Here is a 27,680-nt window from a genome sequence, read left to right as displayed (position 1 = left end):
ATAAGTCCGAGACATTATACTGTTCTTATACAGTCACATCAACGTACATCTATCATTTTTAAACGGCATAATATAAACTGGTGGCCTGGCTTTGCACATAGCAATGTACTATGATCCTTTCCCCAAGTCATTAAATATACTTTTGAACAAAACAATGTCTGTAAGAAATGATGATAAATTGATGAAACTGGGTGACTGGTACATGGGGAGGCATTATACTACCCTGTCTACCTTTTTAAATGCTTGAAAATTTTCATATTAAAAAGTAAGGGGCGCCTGGTTGGTTCAATCAGTAGAGCATGTGAATCTTGATCTCAGGGTTGTTACGTCTGAGCCCCATCTTGGGTGTAAGGATGACTAGAAAGTAAAATCTTAAAAAAAAAAAAAAAAAGAAAATTTCAACCAAAAAATGTCTGCAAGGGAAGAAAACTCAAAAAATAGAGTCAAAAGACACACTGGGAAAAAATATTTGCAACTCATTCATGGACATACATTACACAGAGTTCCTCCAAATCTGTAGGAAAAAGATCAACAATGCAATTAAAAAATGGCTAAAGAATATAGAATCATTTCACAGAGAAAGGAATACAAATGGCTCTAAGCATATGAAACATGTTCAACCTTACTTGTAATAAGAGAAATGAAAAACATTCTGGGATACCATCTTCCACCTATCAGATATAAAAGAATACATTGCCTCTATTGTCTGCTATCTAAGGATGATTGGTCTTCAACTGTCCCACTGAGAATATAGATTCTAAATTAACTTTTCCAAAGTGTAGCTACATAATGAGATAAATTATCATGAGTATCAGAAACAAAAACAAGAGGGTGCCAAGAAACCTTTAACATAGTGGCTGGTGATCAAATGTGCATACTGTCTTCAGGCTTCCCTGAGGTAGTGATGATGGAGGCTAAAGAAGTGTGTATGTCTGGCAAGGCAATGTTTCATATAGAGGAGATAATAAAACAAATGCCCTGGGATATGAAGAAGTATGATGCATTCAAGAACCTGAAAGACAGCCAATATAGTCAGAGAGTAAGGGAGAGACAAACACAAGGTGAGGCCAGAGACAGAAATGGACCAGACAAATAGAGGGCCTTCGAGGTCCTGGGTCTTCTTCCTAAGAGCAATGGATAGCTTTAAGCATTATGATCCTGGTAGTGATGATATTACTGTAATAATTTTACACAACAGGAAACTCATTCACAGAGATGACCTATTTTGACTCAGGTCCCACAGCTGTTAAATGGTAGAGGCAGGATCCAGATCTACAGGATGCTTTTGGCCTTATTTTTAGCCAATGACACACAACTGGGAATGGGTTTCCTGATGAATGTCCATCAATTTTCACCTAGAACTGGTTAAAAGTGATTATCTAAAACCAGTTTTAGCTGGGTTATTTATGGTAAAAACTATTAGAACTATCTTTATTTAAAGAGTTTAAAGGAAACAAATGGATCTGTTGTAATATGGCCATCTTATGTGCTTGATAATTCTATCTTACCTCAGAGGTATAATTTTGACAATCATCTCTTGAAGTGAGTGAACTTTTTTTGGCAGGAGGAACATGGTCACTTTCATCAAGCGTACAATGAAATCTCTTCCTAGTTATAAGATCCAAATTAGCAGGAAGCTTTTCAGAATCCTCTCTTCCAGAATCAGATATACACATGGCATCCTGACCAACTGAAGTTACTGGAAAACTCATACTGCATAGGAAATGCATACATGTTAAATCAGCAAATTAGAAGTTACTTAATGAGGTTAAAGGCTCAGCTATCCCAATGACAACTGCCAAAAAACTTTCAAGTAACTAATATTTACATGGCCAAGCTCACAAAAATGTTAGTTTTGACGTCTATTCACATTTAAAAACTCACAACTCTATAAAACTCACAAATTCTCTAATACTGAATTAAATCTAAGGTACAAAAATAGTGTTTTCTTTGTCTGTAAAGTTAAAATTTCAATCTAAAATCCTTCTTCCTTTTTTTAAGTAGGAGCCAGCGTGGAGCCAAATGCAGGGCTTCAACTCACAACCCTGAGATCAAGACCTGAGCTGAGATCAAAAGTCAGATGCTTAACTGGGAGCCACCCAGGCACCCCTAAAATCCCTCTTCCAAATATGAAAGGCTTCAACATCTAATGCTACTTGACCATTAAGTGCCTTAACCAATGACCGTTAAAATACAACAATTCTATAGAAAAGAATTAAAATAACAGTACTAAAAACATACAAAAATGTCATCTCTCTGTACTATTTTTGCAACTTCTATGAACGTATTTATTTCAGAATTTAAAATATATATGCTTACAAAGTAACCACACCTTTAACAGATGGCATTTTATAACCCAAACTGCTAAATTTTTTTTAGCTTTCAAAATACTTAAGATACGAAACAAGTTTCATACAAAAGTATTACACACTTAAATGGCAGCTTTATCAGATATAAAAACAATGATATCTTCTCTAACTTATCACATAATTACTAAATAAGGACAAATACAAATAATGTTGGTGAATGGCTTATTCAGTCAATGCTATCTGAGTAATAAAGCACCTTTCCTCCTAGCAAAAATAGTTTAGCTTCTGGGTGCTGTATGGAAGTGCTGAATCACCATACACCTGAAACTACACTGTATGTCAAATAACGGGAATTTAAACAAAAACTTGAAAGAAAACAGTTGAGGTCATTCATTACCTCATGTCACTCCTTTCTTCTGTATTCACGGACTTGATCAATATGGGCGCTGGCAGTAAAGGGTTTGGCATTAACTGGGCAGTGGTATCAGTATATTCTTCTATGGCATTGGTTGGGATTTCCACCAGAGTTAAAATGAATGCTTGTTCATCTTCACCACCTTGATGTACGTTAGCAACTAGATTCACTATCAAATTTAAAAGTTAGTAATGAAAAGCTGAACCATGAAACAACGGAAAATCATTAATTTATTACATTTCTAAAGTCTCAAGACAACTTATACACAAGAATAAAAAGTAAATTACACCCACAAAAATAAAAAGGAATTTCATAAAGGATAAAGATGGTTCACTATAGAGGAGATGTATAATTCTGAATAAAAAAACTTACACCTAAAATACCTCAAGTGTTTGGGACACATGGATGGCTCAGTTAAGCATCTGACTTCAGCTCTGGACATGATCTCACAGTTCGTGAGTTCAAGCCCCACATCAGACTAGCTACTGTCAGCACACAGCCCACTTCGGATCCTCTGTGTTCCTCTCTCTCTGCCCCTCCCCCAATCATGCTCTCTCTCTCAAAAATAAATAAACCATTAAAAAAATACTTCATAATTTAAGGCCATTGCAGACTTAAAAACTGTTTTAGTTTTTTTCATAATCAAATGGGATATGGAAGTAAAAGCCATACTATTCAGTTTGATGATGCTTTATCAAAGCAGATTATCATACCTGTTAAATCTTGAGAACTGATTACATTTTCCTGTTGAACTTCTGGCATACTACTTGGTGTACACTAAAAAAAATTTAATTAAAATTCAAGAATGAGATCAACCAAATTTTAGTTTTAAAAAGTTTTCCAGACAATTGGATACAGGAAGAGTGACTGCTTCAAAATTCAACAACTATTTAACCATATATAATTTTCCAAATGTTTTGAAACCAGTAGTACCAGTAACTTTTGATTCCTTTAAATAAACATACATATACACAAAGAAATTCCCAGTAAATTGTTAAATATGAGAATTTCATCAAATTATTTTTGAAGCAACAGGAAAGAGAGATGCAAACCCTTCAACCTTCTCTCTTTCCCCATTATAATAGCAGCCATTGTGCTATTAGATGACATCTGAATGGAAGCAAAATGTTTCCTTGCCTCCAACACAGCTCCTTCCAATCTGTTTTCCACAAAACTGCCAACAACGTAATCTCTAAAATACAATTCTTACTATAATTCTCTACTGCTTAAAATCTTAAAACTTAAACGTTTTGTAACCAACAATGTCAATAATTGATTCAGGTAAGCATCAATTGATACTAAAACTACTAGGTAGAAGTCTGTTGGGTGTCATATGAAAAATTACTAACACCATGTGGAAAAGATGCTGTTATATGGAGAAATCTAGCAGGCACCATTCTAGCCAAGTAATTAGTCAACATCATCAATAATGGGACAAACTGACATTACATGTCTAATAAAGGTATACAAAAGGAAGAACACGTTACCTAGGTAATAATCATGCCAAAAAATATTTAACCTGAATCTAATAATAGGGAACAACAACAAAAACCCCAATTGTGAATTAGCCTGGAATGTCAAATTCACAAAAGAGGAAAAAGGGCAGGAGGGCTATCTAGATTAAAAGAGAATAAGGAGGGGTGCCTGGGTGGCTCAGTCAGTTAAGCATCTGACTCTTGATTTCAGCTCAAGTGATGATCTCACGGTTATGAGATCCAGTCCCACATCAGGCTCTGCGCTGACAGCATGGAGCCTGCTTGGGATTCTTTTTCTTCCTCTCCCCTGTCCCTCCTGCACATGTGCACACAGGTGCACATGCTCTCTCTCTCAAAAAAAAAAAAAAAAGGATAAGGAGAGGGGTGCCTGGGAGGCTTAGTCAGTTAAGCGTCCTCCAACTCTCGATTTCAGCTCAGATCATGATCTCAATAGTTCATGGGATCGAACCCCATGTTTGGCTCTGTCTGCACTGACATCAAGGAGCCTACTTGGAATTCTCTGTCCTCGTCTCTCTCTGCCCCTCCCCTGCTCTATCAAAATAAATAAATAAACACTGAAAGACAGTGAGAGAATAAGGAGAATCACAACTAAATGCAATGTGAGAGCGTTGACTGGAACTATGTATTACATATTGTTATTAAATCAATATCAGATAGTATGGTAATATTGAGTATGACAAGAGTATCATTTCTCTATAAGAAACATCCCCGTTCATATCAGATATTAGCTGAAGTATTTATGGGTGAAGTCTCACATCTGCAACTTTCAAATAGTTCAGTTTTTTAAAAGTGTATCTATAGAGATGGAGAGCAAGACAGAGAAAAAGCAAATGAAGCAAAATGTTTATAACTAATGAATCTAAGTAAAGATTCTATGTAAGAATTCTATGTAAGATCTTTGAAACTTTTCAACAAGCTTGAAATTATTTCAAAATATGAAGTAAAAACAAACATGTTGGGAGGGGGGGGGGGGGGTAGGGAAAATCCCTTAACTTTGGATATAATCCAAACTCCTTAACAAGCCATAAAAATTTTTTTATGATCTGTTCCCAGGCTGCCAACCTCACTCTAACTACTTCTTCATTTATATTCCACTCATAACTAATTATAGTCCCTGAATATGACATGCTGTTTCACACCTGTTCTTTACACTTGTTCCTCTCCCTTTAACTGGCTAATTCATACCCGTTCTTCTAGATCCAGGATTTTTTTTTTTCTTTTTAAGTTTAGTTATTTATTTTGAGACCAGGGGCCAGGGGGAGGGAGTGGGAGATAATCCCAAGCAGGCTCGGCACTATCAGCATGGAGCAGAATGTGGGGCTTGAACTCACAAACCACAAGATCATGACCTGAGCTGAAATCAAGAGTCAGACACTTACCAACTGAGCCACCCACGTGGATTCTTTCAGTCCCAGCTACACATTAGAATAACTTAAGAACCTTTAACAGCAACAAAAAAACAAAATCCTGCAAATGCCTACACCTTATTTCCAGATACTGATTTTACTGGATTGGATTGAGGACCACTCCTTTAAGAGTCTTGTGCAACTTGCTTTCATAGCACCCATCAGAGCCTAAGCATTCACTCATATGAGTCCCATAACTTTGTCTGTTCAATACCTCACACAGCAATGAACATATAATAATATCTCAAGGAAACACCTGCAATGTATTTCTCAGACTCAGAGGCCAGCAAGCAAGAGATAAATAGTCTGTATACAAAACACTTCCTTTTTCCAAATTTTTATGGCAAAGCTATGTATTGGCTATTTTATCTATGCTCCAAAGACTAAAAATACACTTAATAAAAAATTATATCACAATACATTCTTGCAAAGACAAAACTATAGGGAAAGAAAACAGATCAGTGATCACCAAGTAGTGGGGGTGGTAAAAGGGGGTGACTAAAAAAGGGCCCTGGGAAATGTGGGGAATGATGGAACCGTTCATGTGTTTATACAACTATATATGTTTGCCAAAACTTGCAGAAGTGCACATAAAAGGGTGAAGGTTATTCTATGTAAATTACACCTTCATTTTTTTTTAAGTGGGGAATACACACCCAGCCCCCCCATTATATATTTTACATTCTTTTACCTCTGACACATTAAGTGTAAGCACAGTGTCTCCATTAGAGTCCTCTCTCTCGGGCTCTTTGATACAACTCTCACTGAGACCCATATCTGAACCAAGCTTATGGGGCTTTGTTTCAGAGCAAACAATTGGATCAACTGAAAATAACTGAACCTTTTGAGATTCCTCTTCTTGATCATCATTTCTGAAAGAGAAATTAGTATATATTAGAGCTTCAGAGTATGTATTACAGTTTTGTATGTGAAACCAAGTGGACAACCACAGAGTAATGTTTAGAGCTAAATGAGTCAAAGATTATTTAATGGTGTCCAAATTTTTAAAATACATTTAATGCAACAGAACCCCCCCTTTTGCCAATCAAATTCCTAAAGCTATAGCTAATTACTGTAGCTGAAAGAGAATATAAACAAAATTCCGGAATCTCCTCCCTCTTACCTTTCAGTTAGGTTTGCTTCTTGAGAAATAGTCATCTCTTCAATACCATGTTCACATGCCAAGATGCTCTGCTCCTTATTCAGTGGTGTTGTAAGTGATTCAAATTTTTTATCTTGTAATTCCTCCATTGCTTCAGAACCATTTTTCTCAGTTTCTTAAACAAAAAACAAACTTAAGATACAGTCCACAACAGTACAGCTAAAACCTCCACATTAGAAATATGTTGTCTCCTCAAAGACAGATCAGTATATAGCAACTCTTCCAAATTTCTCTTAATCCAAAAATTAAGCTTATTCACATGGCAGAAGAGTGATCCTGGCCAGTGAGATTTTTGAAACAGAAGATTAATGAATCCTACACTACACATTTTTCACTCGTGGTTGTCACAGCAATTTTATGTCTACCCTATGATGACAGCAATATAATCACAAGCCCACATACAAAAGAAGTTTAGAGGTGGGTACATATGAGGTCTAGCTCCACCTTGGGGGAAATGTTGGGGAGGGAGCTGCTCCACAAAGAAGAATAAAATGATTTCTATATAAAAGAGTTACGTTCAAATCCCTATCAAAATACCAACAGCATTTTTCACAAAACTAGACCAAATAATACTAAAATTTCTATGGAATCACACGACTGAATAGTCAAAGCAATCTTGAGAAAGAAAGACAAAGGTGGAGGTATCATATTCCCACATTTCAAGATATACCACAAAGCTGTAATTATCAAAACGGTATGGTCTGGCCCACACACAAAAAAGTAGATGAATGGAAGAGAACAGAGAGTCTAGAAATAAATACACATTTATATGGTCCATTTATGACAAAGGCAGTATACAATGGGGAAAAGACAGTCTCTTCAATAAATGGTACTGAGAAAACTGGACAGCTGCATACAAGAGAATGAAACTGGACCACTTTCTACTATACACAAAAATAAACTCAGGATGCAGAGAAAAAGGAATCTTTGTGTACTAGTGGTGGGAATGTAAATTGATACAGGCATGATGGAAAACAGTATGGATATTGCTCTAAAAATTAAATTTAGAATTACCATATCATTCAATAAATTCCATTAGTAGGTATTCAAAGAAAATGAAAACACTAATTCAAAGGATATGTGTAGCAACTCTATGTTTACTGCAGCACTGTTTACAAAAGCCAAGATACCGAAGTAACCTAAGTGTCCATCAATACATGAACAGATAAGATGTGGCATGCACACACAACGGAATGTTACACAGCCATTAAAGGACGACACGGGGGGGCGCCTGGGTGGCTCAGTCGGTTAAGCAGCCTACTTCGGCTCAGGTCATGATCTCACAGTCCCTGAGTTCGAGCCCCGCAACAGGCTCTGTGCTGACAGCTCAGAGCCTGGAGCCTGCTTCACATTCTGTGTCTCCCTCTCTCTCTGACCCACCCCCCGTTCATGCTCTGTCTCTCTCTGTCTCAAAAATAAATAAACATTAAAAAAAATTAAAAAAAAAAAAAAAAAAAAAGGACGACACCAGGCCATCTGTGACAACGTGGACAGATCTAGAGGGTATTATGCTAAGTGAAATAAGTCAGACTGAGAGAGACAAACAACAAATGATTTCACTCATCTATGGAATCTTTAAAAAGCCAATGAATAAACAAAGAGCATAATCAGACCTATAAATACCAAGTAAAAATTGATGCCAGAGGGAAGTAGGTGGATGGGCAAAGTGGATGAAGGGGAGTGGGAGATACAGGCTTCCAATTATGGAATGAATAAATCATGGGAATAAAAGGCACAGCATAAGGAATATAATCAATGGTACTGTAATTGTACTGTATGGTGAGAGACGGTAGGTATGCTTCTGGAGAGCAGAACACGATGTACAAACTTGTTGAATCACTACGTACTATGACTGGAATTAACGTATGTGTGTCAACCACAGTCAAAAAATTTTTAGGGGCACCTGGTGGCTCAGTCAGTTAAGCATCTGACTTAGACTCAGGTCATGATCTCACAGTTCATGAGTTCAAGCCCCATGTCAGGCTTTGTGCTGACAGGACAGAACCTGCTTGAGATTCTGTCTCCTCTCTCTGCCCCTCCCCTGCTTATGTTCTTTCTCAAAAATAAACAAACATTTAAAAAAAAAATTTTTAGGGCCCCCTGGGTGGCTCAGTCAGTTAACTGTCTGACTTCAGCTCAGGTCATGATCTCACAGTTCATGGGTTTGAGCCCCGCTTCAGGCTCTGTACTGACAGCTCCGAGCCTGGATCCTGCTTCGGATTCTGTGTCTGTTTCTCTCCCTCTCTCTGTCTCTGTCTCTCTCTCTGCTCCTCCCCCACTTGCACTCTCTCAAAAATAAACATTAAAAAAAAATTAATAAATAAAACATTAAACATTTTTAAATAAAAATAAAATAAATAAATAAGTAAGGTAACCTCACCCTGCATACTGAAACAGCTTCTGGGTATTCCTGAACCCAGAGTAAGTAATGAATTAACTAACTGAACCATAGGCACTACTGGTTGAAAGGAAATACCAAAAACCAGAAACCCCAAACAGGGAAAAGATGTTGCTAACCATCCAGATCTTCTACCTATAGGATTTTATACAATCTAGACAGCTTACTGCATGCAGTTTTTCCTGCTCTCACTAGCACCTAAAGGGGTTGGGCCTTTGGTAGGGAGGGGAGGTGGAAAAAGAAGTGGCAGTAGGATTCAACATGTACATCACAAAGTAGTGAGGCCATTAAAAAAATAAAAGAGCCCTATGTGATCCTATAGACAGATTTTTTCCAATACACTAATCTTTAAAAAGAATGCTACCATATAAAGAACTCTTAATATTAAAAAGAGAAAAATCCCATGGGGCACCTGGGTGGCTTAGTTGGTTAAGCATTTGATTTCGGCTCAGGTCATGATCTCAGTTTGTGAGTTCGAGACCCATATCCGGCTCTCCGCTCTCAGAGCACAGCCTACTTCAGATCCTCTCTCTATGTGCTCCTCCCCTGCTCACATTCTCTCTCTCAAAAAATAAACATTAAAAAAAAAAAAAAAAAGATTTTAAAAAGACAAATATCCCAATTTAAAAATGAGCACAGATCTGAATAGACATGTCTCTAAAAAAAAGATACATAAATAAGCACATGAAAAGATACTCAATATCATTGGTCATCAGGTAAACACAAATCAAAACTACAATGAGATACTACTTCACGATAACTAGAATATCTAATAACAAGGGTCTGAGAAAATAGAAACTGAAACCCTCACAGAATGTTGGTGAAAATACAAAATGTTGGGGTGTATGGCTGGCTCAGTCAGTAGAGCATGTAAGTCTTGATCTTGGGGGTTACAAGTTCAAGCCCCATGTTGGGGGTAGAGATTACTTAAAAATAAAACAAAAAATCTAAAATAAGCAAAAAAATTAAAAAATGCTGCTACCACTTTTGAAACAGTTTGGCTGTTTCTCAAAAGGTTAAACATAGAACTACCATATTACCCAGCAATTCTACTTGTAGATGTAAATCCAAGTGAAATGAACACATATGTCCACACAAAAACTTATACATGAATGTTCTTAGCAGTGTTACTTACAAGAGCCAAAAAACAGAAAACAACCCAAAAGCCCAACAACAGATAAATGAATAAACAAAATGTAATATAGCTATACAATGGAATACTTGACAAGAAAAAGAAATGAAGTATTTGACGTATGCTACAACATAGAGGAACTGTGAAAACATGCTAAGTAAAAGACATCGACACAAAAGACCACTTATGTGATCCCACTCCTACAAAACATCAAAAATAAGCAAATCTACAGAGACAGAAAAAGATTAGTGATTGCCTAGAACTTGGGGAAATGGGAGTGCCTGCTAACAGTGATGGTTACATAACTTGGTGAATATATGAAAACCACTGAATTGTACCCTTCAAAGGGTTTAACTGTATTACATAGAATTATCTCAGTAAAATTGTTTTTTTCCTAAGGGCTGAACACTATATATGATATAGTATGCTTATATTTTTATTCTTTCTGAAAGGAATATACATGTGTTTATATACATATATGTGTATACATATGTGGATGCACGTATGTACACACACACAGCCTCACATTTAGATGCTTGTGTGTATAATACACTCCTGGAAGTCTACAAACTTAATGGCAGTTTACCACTATAAGTGAGATTAGGGGACTGGGAACCAAGGAAGAAGTTTTTTAAATTTTGTACCTTATAGACACTGTCTTATTTTTTTGCCACATTCATGTATATCTGCCTTTAAAAATGTTTATTTGAATATTCCATGTGCACACATACAAAAAATGTCTGATCAAATACATACAGTTGACCCTTGAATAACATGGGGGGATCGGGGTATAAACCTCCCATGCAGTCAAAAATCCGCATATTAACTACTGACTTCCAAAAAACCTAACTACTAATAGTCTACTGTTGACCAGATGCTTTATCAGTAACATAAATGGTCAATTAACATATTTTGTATATGTATTATATACCAAATTCTTACAATAAAACTAGAATAAAATATTAAGAAAATCCTAAGGAAGAGAAAATATCTTTATAGTACTATACTGTTTATCAAAAAACTCCATGTATAGTAGACCTATGCAATTCAAACCTGTGTTATTAAGGGTCATCTATAGAGCAAATGGTAATAGTTACTGAAGCCAGTTAATGGGTTTATTGGTATTTATTTTATAAGTCATTCTACTTTTTGAAACTTTTTAATAGTAAATTAAAATAATTTTAACAACCAAATACTCTACTTGAAATGTTAACGCAAATTCTCCTATAAAAGTAATTTCGTAGCTGTTTAAGGGAAACAAATTTACCTCTTTGACTTTCTACTACTTCTCCTTGGCTTGCAAACAAATTGGGAACTTCCTGATGAACGCCAAACCTGCTGGTCCTTAAAGTCTTAAGATTTGGCTTAGGCTTGGCAAATCTACTTCTCATTCTCAAATTACTGGTCACATCAGAGGTTGTATTCCTAGAAAAAGAAAGATGGGAAGAGAGAGAAATTTATCAACTGTGTCAGAATTAGCTCTCTCACCTTCTTCACTACTCTTATATAGTTATGTGCCACCTTCTCAGGTGCCACAATCTCTGTTAAGTGTTCATTTTTTAATGTTAAAGTTACTTTACTGAAAGTCTGGAGAAGGGAAGAGAATCTGGACCATGTCTGTAAAACAGAGACTACAGTTACATAAAACTATCTCATTAAAGCTTCAAAGATGCACATATTGCATTAACTTTAATATGCAAACCATTAAGGGTCCCTGGCTGGCTCAGTCAGTAGAGCATGCAGCTCTTGATCTCAGGTCCATGAGTTCAAGCCCCACATTGGGTGTGGAGCCTACTTAAAATACATAAATAAATAGAAATATTCAAACCATTAAAGTCAAACCAGCCAATCCTCACTTTAAAGGCTGAAAAATTAGCAGTGAAATTTATACTTACACAAGTATTACTCAAAAGCTATTATAAATTAATCGATAGTTGACTTAAATATATTTATTATAATAAATTTCTTTGTAATTTTTTAAAATGCTTATTTATTTTTGAAAGAGAGTGCAAGCAGGGGAGAGGCAGAGAGGGGAGACAGAGGATCCAAAGTGGGCTCTGTGCTGACAGCAGAGAGCCCGATGCAGGGCTTGAACTCACAAACCATGAGATCATGACCTGAGCTAAAGTCAGATGCTTAATCAACTAAGCCACCCCGGCACTCTTATTTTCTAGTAAAACTCAAGAGCTTAATAAAGCAAAATAGGGGCATCTGGGCTGGGTTGCTCAGTCAGTTAAGTATCCAACTCTTGATCTCAGCTCAGGTCTTGATCTCAGGGACATGAGTTCAAGCCTTGCACTGGGCTCCACACTGGGCATGAAGCCTACTTAAAAAAAAAAAAAAGAAAAAAAGAAAAGAAAAAAAAAGGAAAAAAAATAAAGCAAATTAAACCTGGTCGATATAGCATTTTCCTTTACTTCCTCCACTAAACCAATTTCTTCTTTAGTACTTTGCTCTTCCAATACAATCTTGTTTTCTTCTAATGGTGAAGGAGATGTACTACTGACAGGTGAAGAAAGGTCCTGACATTCACGAACAATTTTGTGATTTACATTATCTGGGCTAAAAGGAACACAGCTTTTATCCTTTGAATGAACATCAAGAAGTACACATACTCCTATTACAGAAAAGAACAGAAAATTAAAATTGACCCAATACAAGTAGATATCCAAAGAAAGTAAATCCTTCAACATTAAACAACTATAGGCTTAATAATTCTCACACACTAAAATTTTTTTTGTGCTATTGTAAGTAAAAATGAATCTTTTTGCCTTCAGTAACTACATAGCCTCAAATAAGTTTCAAGATATTATCACCTTCATTTACAATTTTTAAAAACCTGTATTTTAGGTTCTAGAGATTTGTGACAGGCTCCAAAGCAATGCTCTATCACTGAGAAAGGAGCCATATAGGGGTGCCCGGCTGGCTCAGTCAGTAGAGCATGTGACTCTTGATCTCAGGGTCGTGATTTTGAGCCCCACGATGGGTGTACAGTTTACTTTAAAAAAAAAAAAAAAAAAAGACAGAGAGAGAGAATGAGCCATGTAAGAAACACAGACCAGAGAATTCGTTGATAAATATATAGTTATAGGCCCTGAATAATATATAGTAAAAATGGCAACCCACTCATGTCCAGGCACAATAATTAACAGGAAAATAATTAATGTAACTATCCATTTAATGTACTTAAAATACAAGGTGCTTAAAGAGTAAAGACCATAGCTTCTCCATTAAGGCCAGCCTAAAATATTAAAAATCTGGGTGGACATATATTTTGGCTCAGTTCAAACTAATGAAACAGTCCAAACTAAATTATGTCATTGACTGTTATTGTCCCTTGATACTGTATTCCACTGTCAAGTAATTGTGAAGACTATCCAAAGCAGGAGCTCCTTTGGCTAAAGAAACCTGTATAAAGTGATCAGTGATCTCAATTAACCAATGTTTATGATGAGAAAGGTGGAGGACTCATTGGATTATTCCAGAAAGACAACCTTTTTTCAATAAACCAAGTGTACTATCTTGAAATGGTGGCCACTACATCTAAATGGGCTGAGGTGGGTGCATCAATGCACACATATTACTTATTTCTGGAAAAACAACAAAGTTATACCAACTTCAAATGTAAAAGTACTGACTTATTACTCAACTGTGGGTATAATTTCTTAGAAGTTGGATTTTAAAAGGTTTTTTTCAGTAGGCCTTATCTTTCATTCTTACCATCACTCTGTTCTGTACCAATCTCTGACTGCAACACTAGATCTCCCATTGTAAGTAAAGTTATAGCAGCTTCAGTACTTCCATCATTGGTACCTTGTGAGAAAATATAACAACATTAAAACAGAAGGATGAATCTGGAAATTTACGATTGCTTGCTTTAGAAAACATTTTTAATTCAGGTGTTTATCCTCTAGCAACAAGTTTCAGTATCTTCCATACCACTAATTCCTTACTAGGGTAGTATTTTATTACTACAAAAAAAAGAAATCATGCATTATTAGCTTTTATTCATTGAAAATGCCTCCCTCCCATTAAATAACTTAAGTTACCTTCGAAGAAAGTAAACCTGTGCAGATCAGAGGAAATAATACTTCTTTATTAAACATTTAACTCTTAACTCACTTCATAAAGTAATTATTCCAAGAATCCAAGTTTCTCCTGGAGATAAAACATTCAACAGTGGAAACTTTTTGTTCAACTCCCAGCAAGGACTCAATTACTAACTAATACCAATACTAGGGGTGCCTGGACAGCTCAGTCAGTTAAGCAGCTTCCAACTCTTGATTTGGGCTGAGGTCATGATCTCACAGTTCATAAGATCGAGTCCCATGTCAGGCTCTGTACTGACAGCGTGGAGTCTGCTTGGAATTCTCTCTCTCCCTCTTTCGCTGCCCCTTCCTCACTCACACTCTCAAAATAAATAAATCACCATTTAAAAAACAAAACAAAAAAAGATTCTCTCTTCCTCTCTCTCTCTCTGTCCCTCACCCACTTACACATGCACACTCATATGCTCTCTCCCTCTAAAAAAAAATTAAGTTAAAATTAAAAAAAATTTTTTAAATCACCCTGCTAGTGTTAACCAGGTAGTTTTGGCAGTTTCCTTATTAACAGTTACCTGTTTCATCTTGGGTATGTTCACCTGTGGTCATTTCCTAGAAGAGGAAAAGATAAGCAATGCCTTATGTATTTTCCCAAATATATGTTCTACGTCTCAAAAAGCACTATGCTTTTACAGTTCTTCTATGCTTCTGATTACAAAGTAGAGGAAACTGTGGTTTCCCTTTATAATTATTCAGAATATTTCATCATCAGAAATAATTTAAAAGCCAAATTCTTTTGTCTCTTGCTACTTATTTTACTCTTTCTTTTTAACTTTAATCATATTCCATCTACCATGTGCATTTACTAGTCTTACTTCACTTCTTCACTTTCATAATCTTTCAACTTCAGTCATATTTGTCACTGATTTTAATCCAATGGAAACCAAAGTCTGACGAATATCACCCATTTTTTTTAACTAGGTGGCTTAAACTTAAATGAATTTTAATAAATTAAAAAGTTACAAGATCTGGGCACCTGAGTGGCTCAGTTAAGCATCTGACTCTTGATTTCAGCTCAGGTCATGTTTTCACACTTCGTGAGTTCAAGCCCCTTGTTGGGCTCCACACTGTCATGTGGAGCTTCCTTGTGATTCTGTCTCCATTTCTCTCTGCCTCTCCCCCACTTTCTCTTTCCCTTTCAAAATAAATAAACTTAAAAAAAAAAAAAAAAAAGGTTACAAGATCATGTCCAGCATGACATCATAAGGCTCTGCTGACCCTCTCCCCAGTGAAACTGGTAAAATTTAATAAAACCAAACATTTAAAGCCTCTGGAAATGGTCATAAAGGCAATAGAAACCTCTTTTTGAGCAACTGGTGAAAATAAGGTAACAAACTAAGAGCCTGTGGTATCTCAACTAAGACTCTCTCCCCGCTCCTTCTTCCCAGCTCAATGAACCAGAGACTCCACCTCACACATTTGCAGCCAAAAAAGTAAGGCCCCTTTCTCCTTGCAAGTCCCAGCACAAGAACTTTCTTTCTAAGAGGATCAGGACTTTAGCTTCTGACCCAAGAATCTGGGGTCAGATTCATAGTAGAAAACAGAAGAATTATCTATTATGAATTTGCACATAAAAATCCTCAATAAAATACCAGCAAGCCAAATCCAGCGACATAAAATTGCATGCCATGACCAAGTAGGATGCAATTTTTGATTTGACATCCTGTTATAATGAATGTAATACAACATATCAGTACAAAAAAAAAAGCAAAAATCACATGATCATCTCCAAAGATGCATAAAAAGCATATGACAACTGCCAACATCCTTTCCTAAGAATCCTCTCACACAAACCAAGGATAAACTGAAACTTCTTCAATTTGATAAAAAAAAAAAAAAACCCTATGAAAAATCCAGAGCTAACATCAAACTTGATGGTGAAAGACTGGATGCTTTCCCTTAAGACCAGGAATGAGACAAAAGTATGCGTTCTTGCCACTTCTTTGTTCAATATGTATTGGAGGTTCTAGCAAGGGAAACTAGGCAAGCAATAGAAATAAAAAATATCCAGATGGAGAAGTGTTAAGTCAAATTCTGTTTCTGAGAAAGATATGTTGAAGTCCTAAGCTGAGTACCATGAATGTAACTTTACTTGGAAACAGGGCTTTTTCAGATGTTATCAGGCTAACATGAAGTCATATTGCATTAGGGCTCACCCTATCCAATACAACAGGTGTCTTTAGAAGAAAAGTCAGGACACACACACAGAAAGAACACGATGTGGCAATGGAGGCAGAAGTTGGAAATGTGCTGCCATAAAGCCAAGCAATGACAAGGATCTCTGGCAATTGTCAGAGGGTAGGAGAAAGGCCTGAATAGTTTTTCCCTCAGAGTCTTCAGAAGGGGGATGGTGATTTTGGAATTCTAGCCTCCAAAACTGAGAAAATAACTTTCTGTAGTTTTGAACCACCTAGTTGATAGCATTTTGTTATAGAAGCACTGAGAAACTAATACAGAATGGCAGAAGTAGAACTATCTCTATTCACATGTCATGATCTTGTAAATAGAAAATCCTAAGGAATCCACTAAAAATCTATTAGAACTAATTAGTTCAGCAAAGTTGCAAAATACAAGACCAACATACAAAAATCAATTGTATTTCTATATACACACTTGCAATGAAAAACCTGAAAGTGAAATTGAGAAGACCAATCCATTCACAAGAGCCTCAGATACAACATACTTGAAAATAAATTTAACAAAGGAAGTGCAAAGTTTATACCCTGCACACTACAAAATGCTATTGAAAGAAATCAAAGAAGATCTAAGTAAATGGGCAACTATCCATGTTCATGAATCAGAAAACTGTTAATATGGGACTAGCCCCCCCAAAGTGATCCCCAGATTCAATGCAATCCCAATCACAATCTTAGATTATGTCGAGTAGAAAATAACAAGATGATTTTAAAATTCATATGGAATTACAAGAGACCCACAATAGCTAAAACAATCTTAAAAAAAGAATAAAGTAGGATGGCTTATACTTCCTAATTCCAAAACTTACCACAAAGCAACAGTAATCAATCGAGCATCACTGGTACAAGAAGAGACAGGAAATGGAATAGAACCGAGAATCCAGAAAAAAAATCCATACATCTACAGCCAATTGATTTCTGACAAGAATGCAAGAGAATTCAATAAAGAAAGAATGGTCTTTTCAAAGAAATAGTGTGACAACTGTATTGTCATGTGCAAAGAATGAAGAACTCTAACCGCATACCATATAAAAAATTAACTCAAAATGGATTAAAGCCTTAAATGTAAAACTACAGTAAAATCTGTAAACCTATTAGAAGAAAAAGTGGAGTAAATCTTCAAGATCTTGGCTTTCACAAAGATATCTTAAATATTACAACAAAAGCCTGAGCAACAAAAGAAAAAAGACATAAAACGAACTTTATCACATTTAAAAACGTTTGCGGGGCGCCTGGGTGGCTCAGTCGGTTAAGCATCCGACTTCGGCTCAGGTCACAATCTCACGGTCCGTGAGTTCGAGCCCCGCGTCAGGCTCTGGGCTGATGGCTCAGAGCCTGGAGCCTGCTTCCAATTCTGTGTCTCCCTCTCTCTCTGGCCCTCCCCCGTTCATGCTCTGTCTCTCTCTGTCCCAAAAATAAAATAAACATTAAAAAAAAAAAAATTAAAAAAAAAAAAACAAAAAAACGTTTGCACTTAAAGGGAACCATCAAGAAAATGAAAAGAGGGGCATCTGAGTGGCTCAGTCAGTTGAGCATCCGACCCTGGATTTTGGCTCAGGTCACGATCCTAGGGTTGTGGGATCGAACACTGCACTGTGCTCCACACTGAGGATGGAGCCTGCTTGGAATTCTCTCTCTCTCCCTCTGCCCCTCTCCACTATTCATGCTCTAATTAAAAAAAAATTGAAAAGATGACTCACGGAACAGGAGAAAATATTTGGAAATCGTATATCTGATAAGGAACTTGTATCCTTACTATTTAAAAATTTCTTACAATTCAACAAAAAGACACACGGACCAGTAATTTAAAAAATGTGAAAAGGTGGGGGCACTTGGGTGGCTCAGTTGGTTAAGTGTCCGACTCCTGATTTCAGCTCAGGTCATGATCTCAAGGTTTGTGAGACTGAGCCCAGCATCGGGCTCTGCACTAACATTGTGGAGCCTGCTTGGGATTCACTCTCTGCCTCTCTGTCTGTCCCTCCCCTGCTAGCACATTCTCTCTCTCAAAATAAATAAACTGTAAAAAAAAAATTTTTAATAAATAATTCCCAGACTTGATTTGCAAAAACAAGGAAGAGTATCAAACAAAAAGGAACTAAATATATTTTAAATAATTTATATTGAATACAGATTTAATGCAACAGAACTTTAACTTAAGTTTATGAGGCTATTAAGAGTGACTCACACAAACATACACAAATCAATGCTTTGTGAGTGAAATATAAAATCTTTGGATTATTTACCAGTTTCTACTATTCATACTTATAGCTCCCTGAATGACAGAAATTAGTAAGAATGGCTTATAAACTTAAAACTTTCAAAATAAACTTCTATTTTTTTTTTAACGTAAACAGAGTTAAAGACAAAACATATTAGAATGGATGCTTACCATAGATAATGCCTTCAAATTTTCTTCTTGTTTCATGTGCTGAGTAGTCACATCTGTGCTGGAGACTGGATGCTCAACAACAGCTATACATCCTACATCAGGTGCATTCACAGTTATTTCAAGCTATCAAAATGAAATTTCATTATTTCATTTTGGCATACTATATTCAGCAAAACAAACAACTAAAATAAAGTGTGTTAAATTGAAGAAATAATCCACGTTCATACACAATTAAAAAATACAGCAATTCTTAAAATGACAACATCAACTTGGCAAAAGTAAAACATTTAAGATTTTTGAGACGTCTGGGGCGCATGAGCAGCTCAGTCAGTTAAGCATCCGATGTACAATTTAGCATGTCATTCAGTGATTCCACTTCTAGGTATATCCCCCAAAAAATGGAGAACAGGGATTAGAAGACGTATTTGTACACCCATGTTAATAGCAGCATTCTTTGCAATAGCCAAAAGGTAGAAGTAACCCAACTGTCCACTGACAGATGAAAAGATAAAAGATATGTGGTATAGGGGCGCCTGGGTGGCGCAGTCGGTTAAGCGGCCGACTTCAGCCAGGTCACGATCTCGCGGTCCGTGAGTTCGAGCCCCGCGTCGGGCTCTGGGCTGACGGCTCGGAGCCCGGAGCCTGTTTCCGATTCTGTGTCTCCCTCTCTCTCTACCCCTCCCCTGTTCATGCTCGGTCTCTCTCTGTCCCAAAAATAAATAAAAAACGTTGAAAAAAAAAAAAAAAAAAAAAAAAAGATATGTGGTATAGATATGTAATGAAATATCACTCAGCCTTAAAAAAAGAACATTCTGGAGGCCCCTGGGTGGCTCAGTCGGTTGAGCATCTGACTTCAGCTCAAGTAATAATCTCATGGCTTTTTGAATTCAAGCCCCACATCGGGCTCTGCGCTGACAGGGCGGAGCCTGCTTGGGATTCTCTGTCTCCCTCTCTCTCTGCCCCTCCCTTGCTTCTGCTCTCTCAAAAATTAAAAAAAAAAAAAAAGAAAGAAAAAAGAAAAAAAATTGTTTTAACCTTTAAAAAAAAAAAGGCATTCTGATACATGTATACTATATCAATCTGAATGACTACTAAAAACTTCATACTACATGAAATAAGCCAGTCACAATGAAAACAGATACTGTTATGATTCCAGTTATGTGAAGTAGCTAGAGTCAAGTCACAGAGACAAAAGTAGAATGGTGCTTGCCATAAATGAGAGGAGAGGAGAGGAGGTAATGGGGAATTATTGTTTAATGAGTACAGGTTTAGTTTCGCGAGACGAAAAAAGCTCTGTGGATGGATGGTGGTGATGGTGTAGCACAACAATATGAATACACTTAATGCCAATGAACTATATACACTTTAAAACGGCTAACATAAATTTTAGGGTATGTGTATTTTACAATTTTTTCATAATTTTATTTTTTTATTTTGAGAGAGAGCAGGAGTAAGTACAAGGCGGGGAGGAGCAAAGGGAGGGAGAAAGTGAATCTCAAGCAGGCTCCATGCCTAGCAAAGAGGCTGATGTGGGGCTCAATCTCACGACTGTGAGATCACGACATAAGCCAAAACCAAGAGTCTCACACCCAACCAATTAAGCCACTCAGGGGTCCTTTACCACATTTAAAAGAAAAAGAAAAGAAAAAAAAGGTGTCCCTTCTACCTTCTCTACCAACCAGAGCTTAGCCTGAGCCTACCAGAGAGTTAAAACATCTGCCAAAATGAAAAGGAAAAATTAATCAGAAAGTAGATTTAGTAGCCTCCACATTCAAGTGAAATCAGATTTCTATCATTATTACACTGGCCACCTCATGGCAGGCCTAGATTATAGAGGTTCAGTAATACAGGAGCCTCCTTCTATTGATTCCTTCAAATATCTACGAGGGCTTAAACAAATTACATACGGCAGGGTTTATTTAGCAAATGAACTGTTCAAATCCTAATAATCACTAAGAAGAAATAATGATACACTAAAAGAACAAAATAAGACAGACAAAGTTCCAAGATTCAAAAAACAAAATACCTCTTCCATCGTTTCCTCAATTTGAGCAGTAACAGGTTCGGGAGATCTGAGACCAATGGGAACAAACACTGGAGCTTTGTTTACTTCTTCTGGAGCAAGATGGTAACTGTCTTCTTCATAATCAGGCTCAAAATCTTCAGCATCATCTTCATCTTCTTCCTGAGAAGCCCGAAGAGTCACCAGCGTGGACTTGGAAGCACGAGGTTCCTTCCTAGAGGTCTTACTTCGCATTCGTTTTGATCCACGGCCCCTAGTGACATTTGGTTTGATCTTTCGATGCATTCTCCTTCCACCATGATCCACCTCGTTCTCAGAAGCAGAAGAGATCGTTGTTCTTCGATCCAGAGCAATTTTAGAGTAACTTGATTCTTTCAATAGTTGTGGAGGGCTGGATGTATAATCAAAATAACAATAAAGTCATTACATGCACAAGGATAAAGATAATTTTAATGGAAACCAAATTTTAGAATGAAATCCCAGTTCAAGGCATTAAAATGAAAACTCCCACAACCCATTACGTCAAAAACTTATGCCATGAAATAAAGAAATTTACTATTACTACTAGTTCCTTATTCAGAGTTTGTTCTTAGTTTATCTACCTACACATTTTTCATGGTAAGTTTTTAATTCTGGACCATTTTTTCCTTGCTATTTAAGTGATAATTTCTAGAAATTATTAGAAAAAAATGAGAAAAAGAAAATGGTCCAATAAAACAGAATATAGGATCAAAAAGTGATACCGGTATACAGTACTGGGTAAACAGACTAGGTAAAAAGAAAAAAGAGAAGGCAGAAAACCCATGGAATGATGTTGTTTTTTAGATCTTAAGTTCCTTTCCACTTTCCCTGTAAAGTGTAGAACATGAGTACCCTTCACTTTAGTTTGTGACCCCATTCAAACCAGCACCTTAATTATTTAAGTAATACACACTATTCTTTTATCAGACTTCTGCTCATGTCTTAATATACTCAACATTCAGAAATTTTAAACATAGGAAAGAAAAGTCTTCCTAAGAACATCAAAAAAAGATAAACTTTAGTAAATAAAAATCATAGGTAGGGACACCTGGGTGGCTCAGTCAGGTGAGCATTCAACTCTTGATTTTGGCTGTGGTCATGGGATCGAGGCCCACATCAGGATCTGTGCTGAGTGTGAAGCCTGCTTAAGATTCTCTCTATATCCTTCTGCCCCTATACCTTGCTTATGTGTGTGCACTCTCTCTCTTATTTTAAAAGTTTAAAAAAAAACTTGAGTGGTTAAGAAACAGATCTGTCAATAAAAAATTATCTACACTTCTGTTAACAAGCCATCTTTTTTCACTCTACCATTAAGGTAGGACAGCCATAAAGAGTAAGTTAGTTTTATTTCCTATTCTGAAGATACTCGTTAAATAAAACTTTACCTTGTTAGTTTACTGACACACTGCTCTTCAACAACTGAAGACATAGAATTATCCACTATAGTTTTTTCTCCAACACTTCCTGATGGTCCAACTTCTGAATGGGCATCTTTTTTGGCCAAAATAGCCTCTTTGGAATCTATACAATCTTTTCTTGCTGAAACCTCCAATGATGTCAGAAACTCAGCCTTTTCCTTAAATTTAAGAACAGCTAATGTTACCATGCAAACAATCTCTATCGTAATTTGGTTTGCGGGTTGGACCTAAAGCTCTAAGCTTACACACACACACACACACACACACACACACACACACACACACACGATGCATAGCTTCTAAATTTTTTAATATTGGAAAGTAGCTCAATTTTTATAAAATTGGTTACAGTACCAAAGACAAAACTGTATTTTTTTTATAAATTCTCTCCGTCACGATCTTGACAAAACAGAGCGAATGATAAAAAGTATTTTTTTCAAACTTACTTTTTGAAGGAGCTGGGTATCATCTCCTGGCTGCAGCAAATTATCTTCTGGCTCCCTTGCCTCACTCTGATCTGTTCTGTCTTTTTCTATACCTAGTTCCTCCTTCTTACCATGTGCTCTTCCCAAATTTGGCTTAGCCTTTTGGAATTGCCTTCTTGTCAACTGTGCTGGACTAGGAACATACCGTTTAGGTTCAGGTCTAGAACGAAGTACAGATCATGTTGAAAAACCAAAATCACAATTCCTTGTTGATTTAACAGCTGCTATGTCAAACACTTTTGAACACAAGCCAATTCTATGTTCGAAGGACTATATATAAATTGGCTCTAAAACCAAGCACAAATGATGATATAAAGAACGTAAAAGCTTTTACAACTTGCAGTTTCTGTATAATCTGGAAAATACTTTTAAAATAACAATCTTTTCTTACTTTCATTCATTGATTCTGATGTGTAGTGTCATGGTACTTTAAGTAATTTTCAAAGAAATAACCAAATACAAAAAAAAAAAAAAAAAAAAAAAGCAAGCCAGTACTTGAACATGGACAAATGTACAATGGTTACATCCTTGGTCCTTCTGGCCCAAGACCAGGCTTGAAAGCCAGAGTCCATTCTCCTATCAGAAACCTATCAGCTAATGGAAAAGGATTTACTAAGAGTCAGATTCATATGATCTCAATATAACCCATGTGTATCTGCCAAATCAGACAAAGACAAGGTTTTAACATTCAATAGAGTACGAATAGCTCCCAAGACAATCCCTAAACACCTATCCTAGGTTTTCCTGGAAAATATTTTAATAACTAGCAAGGATCTGAATTCTGAACTGGGAAGTTTAAAATTAACATAAACCTAGATATCATAAAGAAAATTAAGTATAAGGAGTTCTCTGAAAGATCTGTATTAAAGACTAATTATGAGTAATACTTCTACTAAATTATCTAGAAGAGAAAGTAATTACATTTCTAAATGTTCCAACCCTGCTAAGCTCTTTGGTCAAACACCTAGGAAGTTCACAAGAAATTCTAACAGGGTTATGATGTGGCTAAATACATTCCAATGTAGGCTAACGTATTTAGGAAAACATTGTATTTAACTTAAGCTATTGACAGTCAAGTGTGATTTTACAAATGCAAGTAAGGATAAAATGCTACTGAAGTCAAAAGAGATAATACTGGACTTCGGAATAACCTAACTTTAAAACTGTTAAGATTACATACCCTAAAGAAATTACCATTCATGATAAAGTAAACAGCTGGAATAAATTTCACAAATAGAAAAAGGTTTTTCAAAAACAGGGGGCTGTGGGCTGGAGTGTGGGTTTCCAAAAAGGAAAATTAAAAGTTTGATTTCTCTCTGGGGCACCTGGGTGGCTTAATCGGTTAAGCATCCAACTTCAGCTCAGGTCATGATCTCACGGTTCGTGGGTTCGAGCCCCACATCGGGCTCTGTGCTGACAGCTAGAGCCTAGAGCCTGCTTTGGATTCTGTGTCTCCCTCTCTCTGCCCATCCCGTTTCACTCTGTCTCTCAAAAAATAAATAAACGTTAAAAAATTTAACAAAAAAAAAAAAAAGGCAGGGGAGGAAGCACTGGGTGGCTCAGTTGGTTAAGCATCCAACTTGAGCTCAAATAAGATCTCATGGTCCATGAGCTCAAGCCCCACATCAGGCACTGTGATGACAGCTCAGAGCCTGGAGCCTGCTTCAGATGGGTTCTGTGTCTCCCTCTCTCTCTCTGCCCCTGCCCCACTCATGCTCTGGCTCTCTCAAAAATAAATAAACATTTAAAAAAAAAAAAAACAAAAACAGCCAATGCCTGATCTATAAAAAAAATAAAAAATAAAAAAAAAAAAGGTTTGATTTCTCTCATTAAAAAACACAAAGGCTCCACATAATATCTCTTGAAACATGTAAAGCTTCTTTCTTTATACAGAAAGGTCTGCCTATATAACTATGTCAATTTGCTAGTCTGAAAGTCATAAATCCTGAAAATTTAACTTTAAACACTAATTTGGCAATGTTACTTTCAACAAGCCATTTAAATCCTCTAGGTCAACCTACTCAATTATAAATGAGAGCATTAGGAAACACTGATCTTGAAGGTCACTAGTGTTTAAAGGTTCACTTAGAGTAAAAATCAAATTCCTTACAACAGTCCTATATAATCTGCCAATGCCCTCGGCTGGGCTCTTTCTTACATCTACTGCTCTCTCCCTCTTTACCCATTTCAAACTTGCTCCCCTTGCTGTTCCTCAAACAAGTCAGGCATGCTCTTGCCTGCAGTATTTTCAAGTTGTTGTTCTCTCTCCCCCTATACATCATCTGGACCTGCTCCTTCACTTCTTTTTGGTCTTCTCTACAGCAGCACCCACGCAATGAAACATTCTCTGATCACCACTAATTAAAAAGTAGTATCAGTGGGGTGCCTGGGTGGCTCAGTCGGTTAAGCGTGTGACTTCAGCTCAGGTCATGATCTCATAGTCCATGAGTTCGAGCCCCGCGTCGGGCTCTGTGCTGACAGCTCAGAGCCTGGAGTCTGCTTCTGATTCTGTGTCTCCCTCTCTCTGCCCCTCCCCTGCTCATGCTCTCTGTCTCAAAAATAAATTTAAAAAAAACATTAAAAAAAAAATTTAAAAAGTAGTATCGGTAATAATAAGGCAGACTGCAAGTAATAAATAAAAGTGGTGGTACTAAAATATCTTCACCTTTCTAGCGTTAACTCTTTTAAAAGATATTCTCACCATTTGGCTTAGAACACAGTTCTAAATACAACATATACACTTCAGTGAACTTCCTATTTATGAATTTCAATAAGATATAAACTGTAAACATACAAAGAACTTAAGAATTTCTGTTTACTAACAAATTGAATTTTAAAGTAAAAAATAATGAGGTTCACCAAGCTTTGTGCAGAAATTATAAATTATAAGAGTATCAATCATGCAATTCTTATACTATCTGAAGAAGCATACTTAAAATATTCTGTTTCATAATTAACTATTACTTTATCCTTTAACAAAATGTTCTCGATGTGAAGTTATCCAATCTTCATCTTTAGAAAGTTTTATGGTTTTCTGATTAAAAGCAAACTCACCTCATCTTTTCATCTAAAACATTTACTCTGTTAACATGAAGAGGGTCTACAAGAACCATGTGACTCTGGTTTTCATGTAGTCTACCTTCGGAAACTTTGGAAGATACAACTTCAATTTCAGTTCCAACTGGAGAATTTGGCTAAAATGACAAAACAAGATGATTTTTTTTTAACAAGTGAACATACTTCCTAAAATTGTTCAATCATTAAGAAAGGTATTGAGTTTTTCAAAATGAAGAGTCAAACTAGGTATGCAATGTTCATGTTTGCTGCCCAAAACCAAAGTCCTAATTCAGAGAGAAAGTTTCATTTATTGCAGTTATTACATTTACAAAATGCTTTAAAAACTACAATAGTTATCTGCTGTGAACAACCTCACCAGAAATGATTAATTTTTTTTTTAAAAACAGTCTTTTGGGGTGCAGGGGGGTTCAAAAAAGGATTATAATCACTTTAAATCTAGATTTTCCCTTGGTAGACAAGTAAAAAGGACAAAAAAAAAAAAAGCACAAGATCTGTTGAAAAGGGCATTATACTACTTAGATTTGTATCACAAGATGCATCAGTAAGAGATTGGTTAAATTTTCATTCAAACATCAGGATGTCATGCAGTAGTGAAAAATGATGTGTCTCCATATTTCTTGATGCAAAAAGTCAACATATTAAGTAAAAACTAAGTGATAAAACTAACACACAGTGATTTTATAATTTAAAAAAATTATTTTATTTTTAAGTAATCTCTACACCCACTGTGGGGCTAGAACTTACATCCCCTGATTAAGAGTCACATGCTCTACCAACTGAGCCAACCAGGCACCCCGATGACTTTATTATTTAAATTTACATAAGTGCACACACATGCATGGATGGAGATATACCCAGGAAGATATGTCAGAAGGTTGTCAGTAGTTACCTCAGTGTAGTAAGACTGGGAGAGTCATTATGTTGTTTTATACTGACTGAACATTTATGAAATGACTGAACCCATTTCATAATGAATGAGTTCATTAAAAAGGAAAAAATATGTATCTATTTTCACTTAAAAAAATTCCAGAATAGGAAATCTGGAACAGAATTAGGTTATGTTACATATTCATTGATTAGAGTGTCAGATGCCTATACTCTAAGCCAAGTCTGAGCTATCATTTCACATTTTAACATGCATTAAAAGGCTCAATTTAATTATATAACAATAACTCACCACAGTCAATAGTTTTTTAGTTTCATCTTTCTGTACTACTGTTTTTTCTTCCTCAACTATGCCTTTGGCTTCACCTTTTTCTATATGCCTCTGTCCAGTCTTTCTTATGTTTGGTCTGGGTCTTTGAAGTCGGCCCCTTACTGTTCGAATGGTTGGGACAACACTTTTCTTGGATTCTTGCTGGGAACTATTTATATTATGAGCCCTAGAAAAGAAGACCAGGACAAAGAGAGGGAATTGAAATGTAAAAAGATGAAAACTACCATAAAAATACAAAATTTGAATCTCCTCTAATAAACTATAAAACTTTTTGTAACATTAGAGAAAAATCTATTTTCTGATGATACATAAATCTTCTTTTATTAAAAAAAAGATTATTTTAATTTTCACAAGGTAATGAACTTATATAAGGTACCTAGAAGACTGAAACTCACAGACAGAGAGAAAGTACAATGGTAGTTGCCAGGGAATGG

At 36.2% G+C, this 27,680-nt stretch overlaps 1 protein-coding gene across 8 annotated transcripts in view; it reads right to left on the bottom strand.

Moving 5' to 3' along the window:
* BDP1 (B double prime 1, subunit of RNA polymerase III transcription initiation factor IIIB) overlaps positions 1-27,680 on the bottom strand; it is an 89,117-nt gene that overhangs the window by 13,289 nt on the left and 48,148 nt on the right. For 5 of the 8 annotated variants that reach the window (XM_042987969.1, XM_042987980.1, XM_042987963.1 and 2 more), the window contains 15 exons: positions 27,208-27,412; positions 26,007-26,146; positions 22,914-23,112; positions 22,435-22,625; positions 21,032-21,419; positions 19,006-19,128; positions 14,937-14,973; positions 14,039-14,131; positions 12,710-12,935; positions 11,586-11,743; positions 6,750-6,903; positions 6,318-6,498; positions 3,438-3,501; positions 2,707-2,893; positions 1,509-1,713 (listed from right to left, as the gene is read on the bottom strand). In XM_042987969.1, the coding sequence (XP_042843903.1) occupies positions 1,509-1,713; positions 2,707-2,893; positions 3,438-3,501; positions 6,318-6,498; positions 6,750-6,903; positions 11,586-11,743; positions 12,710-12,935; positions 14,039-14,131; positions 14,937-14,973; positions 19,006-19,128; positions 21,032-21,419; positions 22,435-22,625; positions 22,914-23,112; positions 26,007-26,146; positions 27,208-27,412 (2,551 nt within the window). Of the gene's footprint in view, positions 1-1,508; positions 1,714-2,706; positions 2,894-3,437; positions 3,502-6,317; positions 6,499-6,749; positions 6,904-11,585; positions 11,744-12,709; positions 12,936-14,038; positions 14,132-14,936; positions 14,974-19,005; positions 19,129-21,031; positions 21,420-22,434; positions 22,626-22,913; positions 23,113-26,006; positions 26,147-27,207; positions 27,413-27,680 lie in introns of those variants that run through there. The other 3 variants (XM_042988001.1, XM_042988005.1, XM_042988012.1) reach the window with 3 other exon arrangements.

The sequence above is a fragment of the Panthera tigris genome, chromosome A1 (assembly GCF_018350195.1).
Source record: "Panthera tigris isolate Pti1 chromosome A1, P.tigris_Pti1_mat1.1, whole genome shotgun sequence".
NCBI lineage: Eukaryota > Metazoa > Chordata > Mammalia > Carnivora > Felidae > Panthera > Panthera tigris.
This window is presented reverse-complemented; position numbering and strand designations above follow the sequence as displayed.